Source organism: Girardinichthys multiradiatus, chromosome 9 (genome assembly GCF_021462225.1).
Source record: "Girardinichthys multiradiatus isolate DD_20200921_A chromosome 9, DD_fGirMul_XY1, whole genome shotgun sequence".
NCBI lineage: Eukaryota > Metazoa > Chordata > Actinopteri > Cyprinodontiformes > Goodeidae > Girardinichthys > Girardinichthys multiradiatus.
Window position 1 is genome coordinate 31,226,970 of NC_061802.1, and position 15,634 is coordinate 31,242,603.

General features: G+C 39.0%; 1 protein-coding gene across 4 annotated transcripts in view; it reads left to right on the top strand.

Moving 5' to 3' along the window:
• Positions 1-588: 588 nt before the first annotated feature.
• The window catches only part of dot1l (DOT1-like histone H3K79 methyltransferase), a 34,472-nt gene continuing 19,426 nt past the window's right edge, over positions 589-15,634 (top strand). For 2 of the 4 annotated variants that reach the window (XM_047373938.1, XM_047373942.1), the window contains exons 1-9: positions 590-960; positions 9,421-9,464; positions 9,587-9,661; positions 9,838-9,901; positions 10,215-10,443; positions 10,542-10,636; positions 14,044-14,106; positions 14,199-14,254; positions 14,789-14,868. In XM_047373938.1, coding sequence (XP_047229894.1) covers positions 880-960; positions 9,421-9,464; positions 9,587-9,661; positions 9,838-9,901; positions 10,215-10,443; positions 10,542-10,636; positions 14,044-14,106; positions 14,199-14,254; positions 14,789-14,868 — 787 coding nt within the window. In that variant the 5' untranslated portion in view covers positions 590-879. Of the gene's footprint in view, positions 961-9,420; positions 9,465-9,586; positions 9,662-9,837; positions 9,902-10,214; positions 10,444-10,541; positions 10,637-14,043; positions 14,107-14,198; positions 14,255-14,788; positions 14,869-15,634 lie in introns of all 4 variants that reach the window. The other 2 variants (XM_047373939.1, XM_047373940.1) reach the window with 2 other exon arrangements.

Here is a 15,634-nt window from a genome sequence, read left to right on the forward strand (position 1 = left end):
TAATAAACCTTGATTGATCAACTGAATTTGCCTGTATTGTTTAGAAATTATGATTGGACTGTATGTAAGTCAATCAGAATATGTCTATTTGATTGTATATAAAGTAGAAGGATTTGATATATATATAAGTTTCCTGTAATGTTGTATTTTCTGTTTTTGGTCAATATTATTGTACATTTAGTTATTTATCTGTTTGCCAGTTTGTTTTGTATTTAGTAAAAAAAAATTGCTTTATTAATGTTTCTGGCACACATATTCACCTCTAATATATATATTTTATTATCCATACCTATTACCTATGGCACAATGGTTTGAAAATTATGAAATCACTGAGAACGTTTCAGTCGATGCTGACATTCGCTGGCTGGTTTTAAGTTTATATAATTGTGGTAATCATTTTTAAGCGTCGTATTGGTTTACATGAGTGAAAATTACACGCCGTGTAACATCTATTCGGGCATTTATCTGGAAAATAGTCGTGATGTCACGTCTCACACGCAGGTTGGAAACAGTTATATGGCGCTCGTGCTCGTTGCTTTTGGTCCACGCGCATTCGTCACAGTCCGCCTCTCGTGCCAGTGGCCTCCTGCCATATTAATTCATGCCGGGCAAGATGGCGGCGACACGGACGAGATGTTCTTGCCAGTGAACACATAAAGGCGTTTTATTAATAATACAAAAACGAGCCGGATTCTTGTACACGCTTCACGGTATTGCGTGTTTGATTTTCCCATAGCGAGTGTCGAAGTCGTTTTTATTTTTCTAGTTTTTGGCGTTTCTTTTTCCTTAATAGATGTTCCCGTTGTGAGTCGCTCGCTAATCGAGCAGCTGGCTAACAGAGCAGTTTGGAGCTAGTTAGCTATCTTATCAGAGTGGAGAATGGGAGAAAAGCTGGAGCTCAAGCTCAAATCGCCGGTTGGAGCGGAACCCGCTGGTTATCCTTGGCCGTTACCAGTATACGTAAGTGATACCCTTCAGCTCCCAGTTGGAGGAGATTTATGTTTAGTCTAATGATGTTGTCTTTGTTAGCTATGTTAGCCCTTGGCTAACCCTGAGTAGCTGAAGAATATATGGTTCGTCCGGTGACTTGGGTCACATTGGTTTGACAGTTGCAGATAGTTTTTCTGCTGTTTGCCTTTATATTGTATGAAAATAAAAATGTATTTTACATTCAGTGCTATAGTTGATGTAATTATAGTTTATACGTAGTAACGAGGTTATTGGGGTGTAGTAACCAGTAACCAGTTCCGTTCAACACTATCAGTTCAAAATATTGTTTAAAATGATAGAACCAGGCTTTTATTCGTGTTATTTGACTCATTTTTTGTTTTTTTTGGATATGTATTCTAACTGGTAATATGGCCAGACATAAGTGTCCTGACCTTAATTTTTCTTTTGCGTCTTGTGTAATTTCTAAAGAAACATAGATCTTGTACACTATGTGTAGAGGAATGACATTTTAGTGACATTTTGGTCGGCCCCAGTCAGAAAAAACACCAAATAAATGAATGTGGAAATGGTTTATTCTTAATGTGTGCATCATCTCTGTCATTTATATATATTTCTTAAATTTTATTGCTGCAATTGCATTATTTTAGTGCCATCTAGGATCATACCAGTTAGTAAGAGCAGCACACTTACTGTATTTTAAACTCAATGAACAGTTGATGTCAAATCCTGCTCGTCTCATGCAGCACTACTTCTGATAGACGAAGGTCTTTTATCTCAGTTGGGCTTTCATGTAGCTGTCTGCATGTCAGTAGCTGATAGCAGTTCTCTCATTCAACAGAAGCAGAAAAACAAAGCTGCCAGCAGTTGTGGTGTTTTTAGTCGTGTAAGTTCACATTTATAGTAACTATGGTGAGACAGTCAGCGCTGACTGAAAGACACTGAATTTCTCCGAATGCCTGAGTAGTTTGTCTCTCTCCACCCACACTGTAGTCTACCTTGTCAATCTTGTTCTTTCAGTTTTGTCAGTCTGTTTATTTCGTTATCAAACTATGCACTGAATGAGTGTTTATGGGTTACTGATTCACTCGCAGTTGCTGCCTCCACATTACTTGACTTGCACAGTCCTGGTTCTTTTGGATGAGCACAAACCCGAGAATGTCAGGAAAGTCATATCTTTCCAATCGATGTGATAGCTGTTGATACGGAGACTAGTTGTCATGGGATGAATTAGAAGTAGCTGATTCATCTGGAGTCCTGAAATAAGGAGTTGATTCATACAACGACCTCCTTTTTTCAAAGGAGAACACTTCTCTTTTCTCCCTCCTAACTCATCCATACGGTCAGGTCTCTGCGATATTAGAATACAAATGTTTGTTCCAATATTTGCAATGTAGTATTTTTTTCAAATCAAATGCACTATTCAGCTTTTGTCTCGTTTAATCTGCTGCTGTTAAATAAAGAGCCTTTTGTGTAAAAACTTATTCTACAGCCACATGATTTAAGACTGGTTATCTCATCCAGAGACAACAAATATATTGCTGACTGTGTTATAAAAAGCATGCTCTGCCAGTTGGAGAAAAAGATGCATGGTTAGAACCAAACCCAGATTATCATGCTTTGTTCAATTGTATTTCTGGTTCGTCCAGTTTGACTCTTCATTTCTTTTTTTGGTAAATCTCCACATGTGTGCATTTTTAAATGGTTCCATATGAAGGCCACCACCTCTGAAGTGTTGCAGCTCCTGTACCAGCTGGTTTTGGGTGGAGGCATTAGGAGGCCTCAACCGACATCTAAAAAAGACACTAGTGTTTTAGTACTGTTACACATAGTACATTGTTTTCTGGCAACTTAAAAAAACAAGGAAGGATTTATGCTGATTTTAACATACTCTAGTTCTGTCTTTGAAGTGTAAAACTAACCAGTTGAGTTTCTTGGTATTGATACAGTTATTTCTCAAGAGGTGTGAAAATAGCTTGTTAGGTTAGTTTGTACAAATTTACAGTACTGTTTGTTTGTTGATGCAATCTGCTGAGTTTGGTAGGTAGCTAGGTGTAAGCCTGCCTTAGTCATTTGTTCCTGTCGGCTGCTTAGATGCAAAGTAAAATAGTGGGTGGTGTAAAGCCCCGATGCCCACTGTGCTTCACTCTGATGTGACAGGAGATTAACTGAAGTTTTCACATGCAAAGGCAGAGTAGTACGTGCATCAGCGCCACAGCTGGGAGGGAGAGGGGAGGGTCTTCTGTTCTTTTTGTCTCTCTCTGGCTTGTCAGACAGTGTTTATTTTTAGCAGCAGCCCGCTGCTGGTGTTGCTGTGTGCTGTCTTCGTAGTAGCAGGTGACCTCCCCCCACAGCTTCTCTTTCTCTTGCACACAGTCATTTTCATGCCTTTGCATACGTCTTATAACTTCTGAACTCGAGGCTTTAAATCTGCTTTGCAAAGCAATCTTTTAAGAAAGTGCTTTCTGTTTTTTAGCCACACATCTTTTACACTGTAAGTGTAAATGTTATATGCTCTAAAATGCATAGGGTACATCTAGTATGTAGATGTCATTATTAACTGTATAATTTTGTGTGTGTGCATGCAGGTTTTATATTTGGCGGTAGTTTGCGTAGTAGAGGCGGGCAGTATCGAGCGGGAAGGTAGGAACTCCAGGCTGTTAGCTCTTAGCTGTAGCTGCTGTGCCAGGCCTCAAAATCTAACTAATAGCCCACTTCCCGTCCTTTTTGTGGCTCCTTGGTTCCCCGGTTTGTTGTTTGTATGAACAATTTTCCATTGGTTTTGCTCTTCTTGTTAATGCGCTGGAACAGGAGACAGAAAGTGGGGCAGTGGGTCAGCACAAGCGCTAAGCCTGGCTGTGCTCTGGATGAAACCTGAGCTCTGTTCCTTCTTTAGAAAAGCTCAGACCCTGTTAAAATATTTAACTATAGATATCCTGGGTGCAACAAAAGTAGATGATTTTAGTTTTGCCTCTTTGATACCATTTTCATTGAAGATCTTATTTAAAAAAATGAGCAGTGCATACACTTGGGTGTATGCACTTCAAATGAGTGTAAAACTATAGAATGAATGGAAAAGGAAGTGCTTTTATTTTCAGATTTTCAGTCAGAAATGTCGCTGTAACGTAGCAGCTGGCTTAGCATGTCAGAATGTGTCAGAAAATGTCAGCTAGGGCTGTTTTTGTTTCCTAAATGATCAAAAATTATTTAATAAAGTGCCATTTAGAGAGAAATTCGTGTTGTCATTATTGTTTAGCTACAGCTAACATGAACAGATTGTTATGAGCCATTAACAACCAATATTCCACCAATGGCACTGGCTTAAAATCAAGCGACTCAAGTCGGAGTCTCAAACTCCACTGGCCATCAATCAATGCACCACCAAAGTAGTGCAACGGTGGTAAACAACACACTGCAAAGATTCATAGAAATCATATTTTGAAATAAAAATATATTGTTTATTTGTGCTAGAATGGAACTCATCCATTTGTTTGATCATAGTCATTGTTTACTTAAGTGATCCTTAATTAGAGTTCATTACCATTTGGTATTATAACTCCAGGTTGAAATGGGCAGCAAATTAGATTGTATTCTAATGTAATGGATGGATTTGAATTGCAGTTAGACTGACTTAGATTCTGTTAAACCTGATATGAACTGGACTGAGTTGACTTGCATGGTGCGGAAAATGGGGATTGATCGATTAGTTCATTACTTTCTTGTTCAACAGGGAAAGGTTACTGGCTGATAATTTGTAGATGCATAAACATATTAAGCAGGCTGCATTTAAAAACAAGCCCTACACCAGAGTCAACCAATGACTGAGGTTCACTACTTATTCCAAAGTTTGGACTTCATCAATTTCACCAGATTTTCTGATTTCTCTTTACCATCCTGAGGCAAACAAGCACTGGATGCTAACGGCAAATAGATCTCATACAATATGTATAAACAAATTAAAGTAAGTTTAGCTCTGGATTTCTGCAGTTAAGATTTTACAAGATGAGAAATAGTGGAAGAAAGCGTCAACACAACATGAGCTGAGGCAGTGGGCACGCCATTCAAGAATCAGCTGAGGCATTACCAGGTTGGGGCATACTTTGAAATGGTCAAACCAGGCCTAACTGGCTCCATGATAACCTCGCCTGGTGACAAACGGTGTGCACCCCCATCTTCCTACAAACCTTTACAATAGGCGCCTTCTTATTTCCCCCAACAGTAAAAATATTTTTATTTTTTCAATTAATCGATTATCTAACAAGAGATACTCTTAGTAAATGATAATAAACAAGCATTTGAACTTAAAAAACAAAACATTTATTGCACATTTCAAATGCAATGTAAATTACAAAGGCATGAAAAAAAAACTTGATTTAGTGCTTAGGACATGGCATTTTAATAAAAAAGTTGATATAAAATCTGTCTGTTTCCATTTGGTACTATTTATTTTGCCTTGAAGAAAAGCTATTATCTCATGTTGGTGTTTATAAGTAGCTGTCTTTATGTCCATGGCTGGAGCAGTTCGCTCATTCACTAGAAACGGAAACCGAAGCTGCCAGAAGTTGTGGTGTTTTTAGTGGTGTAAGATCACATTTATAGTAACTATAGAGACAGTCGGCGCTGACTAAAAGGTGCTGAATTTCTCTGAATGCCTGAGTAGAGTCTCTTTGTAGTACCTTTCTATCCACCCACACTGCAGTCTACGTTGTCAATCTAGTTGTTTCAGTTTCTTCAGTCAGTCCAGTTATTTCGTTTTCAAACTATGCACTGAATGAGGTTTTTGGCTTACTAGGTCACTCACAGTGGATGCCTTTGCAGTAACAGCATGCACGCCCCTGTGTCTTATGGATGAACTCGAAGCCAAGAATGTCAGGAATTTAATATATTCCTGATCTGTTTATATGGAGACTAGTTGTCATGGGTTGAATTAGAAGCAGCTGATTCATGTAGAGTTCTGAAAAAGCAAGCCTCTCCCTGTTTTCAAAAGGGAGAGGCTTGCTTTTTCCTCTTCCTTCTCACTGTCCATATGGGGAGGTCTGTAGGGAGGAAGATTTGGAACGGTTCATGCTCTGCTGTATTCATAGAAGAAAAATGCAGGCACCAGTAACTGGTATATATAAGTGTTTGTTCCAGTAAAGTGTACTGGTTAGGTTTCATCTCACCAAATTTGTTGCTACTAACCTTTTCGTTATAAACAGATTCCACCCCCAGTAAAATCTAGTTATTTTGCCTACAGAGCATGAACTCATTGCTGCCTGTGTTTTGATATGTATATTGCTTACTCTGCCAGTTGCAGAATAAGATCATTCATTAGAACCAAGTTCATGTAAATATGTCAGTCAGTCATTTTCTACCGCTTATTCCATAGTGGGTCGCGGGGGAGCTGGTGCCTATCTCCAGCAATCTATGAGCGAGAGGCAGGGTACACCCTGGACAGGTCGCCAGTCCATCGCAGGGCAACACACAAACAACCAAGCACACACTCATTCACACACCTAAGGGAAATTTAGAGTGACCAATTTACCTAGCAGACATGTCTTTGGACTGTGGGAGGAAGCCGGAGTACCCGGTGAGAACCCACGCATGCACCAGGAGAACATGCAAACTCCATGCAGAAAGACCCCCGGCCGGGAATCGAACCCAGGACTTTCTTGCTGCAAGGCAACAGTGCTACCAACTGCGCCACCGTGCAGCCCTCCCATGTAAATATGCTTTCACTAAATTATCAATCTGGTTCCATCCTTGTTCTTTTCCCCTAAACCCCCACATCTGTGTATCTGTTGATGCTTCCTTATGGCGGCTCCTGGTCCTTCTGGTTTTGGGTAGGGACCCTAAAAGGCCTCGTGCAACATCTGAAGAAGACACTGCTGTCCCAGGACTGGCTACCTAAAAAAAAAATACAATTCTGTGTTTAAACCATGAAACCAACCTTTAGAGTTTAGTTGGGTCAGTCAGTGTTATGGTTTACACACCTTGATATTGCGATTTCATATATCTTGCAGCGCTACTCCTCAGTAGGGGTGGGCAATATGGACTTTAAATATTTTCACCATATTTTGTGGTGTTATTATGATAACAATGGAAGTGATGTTAAAAAACTATAACTTCTTTTCAGACCTGGGAATCGGTATTGGTACTCAACAGTGCCATTTGTTCTGTACTTTTGCGTGTTTTTGTGGTAATAATTTGTTTAATAGTAAAATCTCAACATTTTTCAAGCCCGTTGGTCTTGCACTTTGCATCACAAATATTGCAGCAAGCGTAATCTGCATCGCATTTTGAAAAGTGGAGTTATACTTTCGAGCACTTTCTATCAGCCATGCTTTGTTGACGGTACCGGCGGCTACTAACGTCATTACGCTCCTGTGCGTGCAATGCTGTGTTCATGTCCGGCATGAAAAATCTCCCACTCCCTCAGTGTCACGATGATGCGTTTAGATACTGAATTATGGTACCGTTTGATTTTACGTGAATCGGTACTTTAGTCCCTACGGAATTTGGTCGGTACCTATAAAAGTACCAAATTCAGTACACATCCCTAGCTGTGACTACATGTCACAGCTATCATCACGCCAAAAAACTCAAATACCACTCTTAAAAAAGATACCCATTTTGAAATCGGTCTCTTGCAGGCCACCAGTTCCATGAAGAAGTGTGATTTTCATGGCTAAACTGTACACAGTGACTGCATTTAATCATATTTTTGAATTTATTGATAATTATTGATGCTCTAATGGAACAAACAGTGGAGAAAATAGGAAATTACATCGTACTTTCTCCAGAAAATCATTGTGCGAGATATGACAGTAGAACTAATACTAATGTCTCAAAAACAGAGGCTGATTTCTCTGTGTGTTCCTGTTAGAACCTGAAGATTAGAAACTAATGATTAATTGACTGATTGTTTATACATGTGTAACGTCAGGCTTTCCCAGATGTTTTTTTCTTGAATTGCTATAAACATTTACTTGCACGCATATCTCAGTCCACCATTTACAGTCAGCTTAATAATTCTTTACTTTAATAAAAAATAAATCTACATTTTCTTTCTATTTAAAGCTAGTTACCGTGGCATTGCATACCTTTTCTCCAGAGATTTTCTGTAAGCATGATTGTTCTCAGCAGGTGCTGGGTTCTCCTGCAGGAACTTGGAGTCAAAATAACCTAAAGTTTGGATTGTATAATTCAACAGTAAATCAGTTGCCAGACGAGCACCTCAAAGTTAGTCTAAGCTGTAAATATGGAGTCTCAGCTGCTTGTGATTCTGTTATAAGAACTTGTCGGCATTGTTAAAATGGGAATACAAATCAGGACTAGCCTGTTATAGCAATCTATATTCAGAGTGCGTACTGGTGTTTGAAATCCTTGAAACACTATTGAATTTTAACAAGGTGTTTTCAAGGTTGGGAAAGTGTTTGATTTCTGTATAAAATCATTGAAAGGGCTTGATATTCTAACTGCACAGTTTTGTAATAAAGAGCACTCTAACAGTATGATTAAAAACCTCAGTTTGACATTTTTATGTTAAAGGCACAAAATAGAGAGCGATCATTTTGCTTTCTATGAAGTCTCGGAAAACCAGACACACTGTAGGACCAAACCTGTTACACCTATGATTTTTTTTGCGTGGGGTCCCTCAGGTTTTGAAAATCAGCTGACGATTTTAAAATCCTGCCGTGTGAACCAGGCCTTATGCCCACACTCCAGCCCAGTAGGTGGTGGTATAGTTGAGGTTCGTTTGCCAGCCGCCAAGATGATCCAGCATGTTCAGGTAGACTTTGACCTTTCGAATGCGTAAAATCGTACGTTTGCTGTTACTTTGCATCGCCTCCTGCTATTTGCTGATTTATCCGACCCTGTTTATGTATTAGCCTGAATGAACAGCCAACGTGCCTCTGTAATTTTCAGCCACCGATCAGGGGGCCGTCAACTATAAAATCATCTTATTCTGGTCACTTTCCAACAGTTTTCATAATGATAAATGATCAAGTTTTTCTTTTGTTGTGCCAATGCACATGCATACTTTTACAAGCCTGCGGATGGGCGTTAAGACTGGGAAAAGGCACAGCTTTGGTTGTCTATGTGACATTGTTTATGCAACTTAAACTTTTGTTTTTGTCAAGTCATGCAGCTTTTCTAACTCAGGACCCAGATTTTTTGAGGGAAACGCCTTCAGTAACTATTTAGTTATGTCTGAGGTGGCTGTGTTCTCTGTTAGGAGTTTCTGTAATGAGAGGATGAATCGGACATAATGGTTGTTGTGGGCATTCCACTCAAGTTGCAGAAAACTATAATCAACTTCCCATGTTTGGCATAATTAAAACCCTTATTTTTGTTTTGACTGTTTCTTGATTTTCTTTTAAAGTGTTTTTCAGTGTTAGTGATTTGTGATGCAATTAAATGTGGTGGCTCAGTTGAGTGATGTGTCACGCTCAGGGTTTCATTATGTCTTGTCCCTCTCTCTCTTTTCAGGATAAACACCACGATGCTGCTCATGAAATCATCGAGACAATTCGGTAAGTGACATCACCAGCAGCCCCCCCACCCACTCACCCTCCCACAGATAACTTCCTCATCCTCTTGATCAGCTCAGCGATCAATTTAGCGATGATTTTGTGTGTGGTTTTTTTTTTTCTAGGTGGGTATGCGAGGAAATCCCTGACCTCAAACTGGCAATGGAAAATTACGTCCTCATTGATTATGACACCAAGAGGTGAGTCTTGGGTTGCATCACTTTTAAATTTTATGTTATTGTGAGATAAACTATGCCCTTGAAATTGGCCTAAAATCCCAGTCAGTCAGTCTGACAACTGAGAAGAGAAGCTGAGATGAATTTTGTGATCCTGTCAACATATGACAACCATGTTATGCATCTGGTCTTTCTTACAGCTTTGAGAGTATGCAGAGACTTTGTGACAAGTACAACAGGGCCATTGACAGCATCCACCAGCTGGTGAGTCCACATGTGGGAACTTTCTCACTGTTCTGTAGATGCAGTGAAAGTATTAGTCACAAGCAGGTGGGAAATATTGTTTCTATGTGTCACTGTTTCTTTCACTCTCAGCTATACATAAGTGTAATCTGATATATTCCCCTGTTAATATTTATTCAGGTTTTTAGATTTAAAACAAGAAATCAAAGATTCTTTGCAATCTTTTTTGTGACCATGTCTTCAACACAAGTGGAATGTTGTTTAGGCAACTAAATATTCTTTAAACTGATATGTAGGCAGTTGAGTGCAGTAATTAATGAAAATCTCCTTGCAGTGGAAGGGGACTACCCAGCCTATGAAGCTAAACAAGCGTCCATCCAACGGGCTGCTGAGACATATCCTACAGCAGGTGTACAACCATTCAGTGACTGACCCCGAGAAGCTCAACAACTATGAACCCTTCTCTCCTGAGGTGTATGGAGAGACCTCGTTTGACCTGGTGGCTCAGATCATCGATGAAATGGAAATGATGGAAGAAGACACATTTGTTGACCTTGGCAGTGGTTGGTTTTCCACTTTTGATAATATTTCATATATAATGAGTATACAGATTTTAAATTGAAAGAACCTTTGATTACACATTGAATTGTCTTATTTGCAGGAGTGGGGCAGGTGGTGCTGCAGGTTGCAGCAGCAACAAACTGTAAACACTACTATGGTATAGAGAAAGCAGACATTCCAGCTACCTATGCAGAGGTAAGTGTGTGTTTAGCACTCTGTTCAAATAAGCAGCAGAACTGTGACAAAATTTTTTATTGTATTAAAAAGTTCACCTATATAAGTAATTCAATTTAAAAAGGGAAACTCCTGTTAGATAGATTCATAACAAACAATGGGCCGAACTTCAAAAGTCACACAGCCTATGTAACTGTAATTGTACATTATGCAAAGGATTCACTGTGCTGTGTTGTTGATAATATAATTAATAGGAAAGAAATAAAGTCATTATAAGGCAAATCCTTCATTTGCAAACTGGATGCTAAAATCACTTTTCAGCAGGTGAAAAATCACCATTTTGAAGCGGCCTATTCCATGTGGTGAAAAAGACTGCTTTAACCTTGTCACTAAACATAACACACTGCCTTATTGACAGTAACAGTGTCATTCCAGAGCAATCGGAGCTGGATCAGTTTGATTATGCTGTCACTAAAACATTTTCAACAATCAAACACGTCGTATATTGGCAAAACAAACAAAACTAATTTAGTAAAATCAATGGAAAATAAAAAATTTTTTTATTCTTTGCAGGACAGTGATGTGACGTTATGTTTTAAATTTAGCAAAGCTGTAACATACAGAAAGTCAACTCCTACAACAAACTATTTTTATGTTGCTAATATTACATTCAGGCGTAATATTGTGGCTGTTTTATGATAAACTCTGAACTCATCAAACACAAAAAGAACACTGAGTGTCTGAAAAGAATAAAAGATCAAGGGAGAACAAACCTTTTAGTAAATTCAGATGCAGCACTGACCAGCTGCCCCGTGTGCGCACCGATGCCGGAGGGCGCACACTACTTTGGATACAGCACTGCCCTCCTGCGCAATAGCCCATAATCCAATATTTGGATTAAAGGTGAAGCAGGATGTAGTCTTTGCCTCACTGGGTCCATCCGGACCACAAACATAAAGTATCTGCTCGCAGAACATCTTTAGACCCAGCCTTCTGTATGCACAATAACGCACTCAGAAGGGCCCAGTGCAAATGAACAGAGGAGAAATGATCTCCTCAGGCCAGAGGCTGCAATGACAAACCTGCTGCTGTGAATAGCGACGAGAAAGGTTAACCAACTGTAACAGTCCAGAAATCAGGAGCAGAATAAGAAGAGAAAAAAATCAGCAACTGGGTCATTAATGCAGCGCAACAACCCCTGCATGTTTCAAGCAACACAGCTTTTGTTTGCTTTTCCTCTTGTTTCACTGGGGGCTGTAGCAGCCAGCTAGTACCACACTGGTAGTAATAGTAATTTCCTTATTCAAAGGTGGCGGTCTTCACCTCTTTTGCACCTGTTATCCATTGCACTCGCAATCTTTGAGAATCGTGCGCAACACTCCCATTTATTGCACATACAATTTTATTTTATTTTTTTGTACAAGCAATTTAGCGCCCCTTATTTAGGATCTTTGAAGATCAGGCCCAAAGTGTTATTTTAATTTTGATGATTACTACAGCTAATAAAAACTCAAAATGAAAATTGCAGTCGAACAAGAAGAATTAGATTTTAATAAAGATGAAAAGTAGTCCATACACTGTACAGTTGATGCACTCAGCACTTGATCGGGGCTCCTTTTTGCATGCATTCCTGCCTCAGTACTGCATGGCATGAATTGCTCTAAAATTTCCTGGTAGGTAGCTGCACTAACTTTGGGCTTAAAAGAACAAGGTGGACCAACACTAGATGACATGGCTCCCCCATATCAGTCCTGACTGTGGACCTCAAGCAACTTGCATTCTGTGCCTCGCTACACTTCCTCCACACATCGGGACCATGGTTTCAAATTTAAAAATAAAAATGCTTTCATCTGATAAGAGGCCTTTGGTGCTTAGAACAAAAGTCCAGTCATTTTTCCCCTTAACTCAAGTAAGACACCTCTGATGTATTTGGTTCAGGAGTAACTTAACAGAAGGCATGAGACATTTGTAGTCCATGTCTTGGATAAATCTGGGTGTGGTGGCTGATGAAAACTGACTCCAGCCTCAGTCGGCACCCCGTGGGTGTTCCCCAAACTCTTGAATGTGTTGTGCTTCACAGTCCTCTCAAGGCTGCTGCTAGTGTACCTTTTTTTTCCCAGCACAAATTTTCCTTCCACTCAATTTTCCATTAATATGCTTGGATACAGCACACTAGCTCCTTTTACATTGAACTATTTCCAGTGCTTAACTAGCAAAAGTGCTTACTCAGCACCAGTTCTTCATGTTTCCACCACCAGCTCTAGCTCTGATAAACTCATTCTTTCGTAGCACCATGTCTGAGCTGGGCCAGAGAAAGAACGGGTTTTGTCAAGAGCTAGGGGCAAGTTTATGGAGACGAGCAACTAATCAAAATCGTTCTTAAAACTTTTTAGTTTTGTTTTTGATTTGTCTAATACAAGATAAAAACGTAAACACACCGTCCCTTAACAAGAACACAGCATCAGATTAGAGTTAGAATAACACAAGCTCACAACCTCTTATCTTTCCACAGTTTATTTTGATGTCACCCGTCATGAATGTTTAGTAGCTCAACGCACCGTAGAGAGCTACATTCACAGCTGATGCTTTTCGCTGAATCCCTAAACGCCATTTCCAAATAGGTTCTTAAACACTATCTGTCTTTTCTCATTGACAGGTGGTGGTAATAAATGTTGCCGTAAACGTGTTTAACTCCTGTTTTCCAGTGCTGCTGGTGCAGATGGAAAATCAGCATATTGGTATTGTGAAGCTTTCACAAACACCGTTTGTTGATTAAAACATTGTTAATAAATTGAGATTGTGATATTAGGGTGATATTAGGGTGACAGTTTGCAGGAGTGATTTGAAAAATAATGATTTGTGTTGTTAAATTCTCTCCATCCTCTGCGATTCGGAGCATTTATGTCTGTCCGAACATTCAGACATAAACAGGGAGACGATCATTTATAGCAACACAATGACGTTCCTCTGAGATGGCTCTTGGGTTGTGGAAACCCAAATGGTTATTTTAATGAACCAATGAAGAACTGGCTGTAGCTCCAGCTTTGGTGAAGCACTGAAACCGCTTCGATGGAAAAGTCCCATGTGTGAACAGCTAGTTTCTTCAGCAATGACCCTGTTTGGCTAATATGGAGGGTTTCAATGACTGTCTGCTGCAGTTTTCCCTGTGACTGTGGCCAAAACAAAGCCTTTCTATAAGAAACCCTTTGTGTTTTTGTCTTGTGTAATGGTCCATCTACCTTTGTGTTTAGGATGCATTCTGAAGAAAGAGCTCTAAAAGGTGTTAACTGGCGGACAACTTTTTAAAAACAAGCTGAATTAGGATTACAGAATATCAATTAAAGAATATAGCTTTCTGTTGATGATTTATAAATCAGTTGTTTCTAATAATTTGGAAATTAAGAGTCACCTGTTGTTTTTTTTCTCAGACCATGGATAAAGAGTTTAAAAAGTGGATGAGATGGTATGGGAAGAAACACGGGGAGTACACAGTAAGACTTTTTCCTGCTCAGATTTAGATTTAGTTTTTTTCATGTTCAGTTTTTCATGTGTGTTCAGTCTTTTTTGTATTGTATTTTTTCAGCTGGAGAGAGGTGATTTTCTGTCTGAAGAATGGAAAGAGAGGATAGCCAACACAAGGTAAAGCTCCATACAGGGTTGCATTGACAGTCTTGCTTTTGAGATTTACTAAAGATTTTTCTAATTCAACTGAGTTAGACCAATCGACTGACTCCATTCCTGTTAAGTTGAGGAAAGAATAAAATGTTAGGGAAACCCTCCAACATGAGATCACAGATAGGACAATGTGATAATACAGGATAATACATCATTATTTTGTTACTGTTTATTATATTTATCTGTAATTTATGCAGTTCAATCTCACTAATAGTTTGTGTCTACGTACATGTGCATGGAGGCAAGAAATATTAAACTGAATCAAACATGTTTCTCTTTTGAAACAGATTGTAGCTTCTTGGTAATATTATTTAAGCTTGCAGCTTAAATAATATTGTGACTGTTCTGGGGAAATCAACACAGTTTTTCATTCATTGTACAAAAAGATGCACAATCATTATTTTCCTAAAATCTCTTCCATGAATAATGAATTTTATTGTGTTTTTTGTTTGTTTGGATACCAATTCTAAAATATGTATCTCTCTGTCTGTTTTCCAGTATTATTTTTGTGAATAACTTTGCCTTTGGTCCAGAAGTAGATCACCAGCTCAAGGAGCGCTTTGCTAACATGAAGGAAGGTATGTACTCATTTAACCCTCTGAGGACAATGATGAGCCAGGGCTTCCCTGATCAACATTTCTCAACATTTCTTTATCAACAACCACGCATTTATAATGAAAATACTGCCTGAAAGCCCAGAAGATATTGCGTAGCCCAGAGCGGGAAGTTACAGGCAAATGAAGACGGCCTGATATAGCTAAATCAACATTTGCGATCGTTTAAAAAAAATAAAAAATCAGACCTACACTATCTGTTTTCAGAGACCTAACAAGGCGTAGCCATTACCGTAAGACGTCTCGTTTTTTTGTTTCCGTGCGATAAAAATCAGAGGCTGTTTGTTAAAAATGCCGGAAAACAAGAGAAATCAGATTAGAACAACGAGGTTTTGATTCTTGTGATGAAAAAGGATTTTGACAGCAGATTAAAGCCATTTGAAGAAGGGTAAGTTGATTAATTTTACAAAGAATGGTTGATGAGCCCGTGCCGTGTGTAATGCTGCTCCGATGGAAGCTGTTGGTAAAAATGTCTGGGCTGGCTTCTGCATCTGTATAGAAGAGATGCAACAGATTTTATGTATCAATAGACGATGAATTGGACTGAATTACTATTAGTACGTTTATCCTGTGTAGACGCTAACTATGTAAAACTGAGAAATTGATATCCTGTAACCATAAACAATGTAAAATTGTTGCATGCATATACTATCATATCTCCTATGTCGTGTTTGTGATTTTTATTGCACAAATCATACTGAATATTGAATTTTTTTAAATGTCCAAAAGC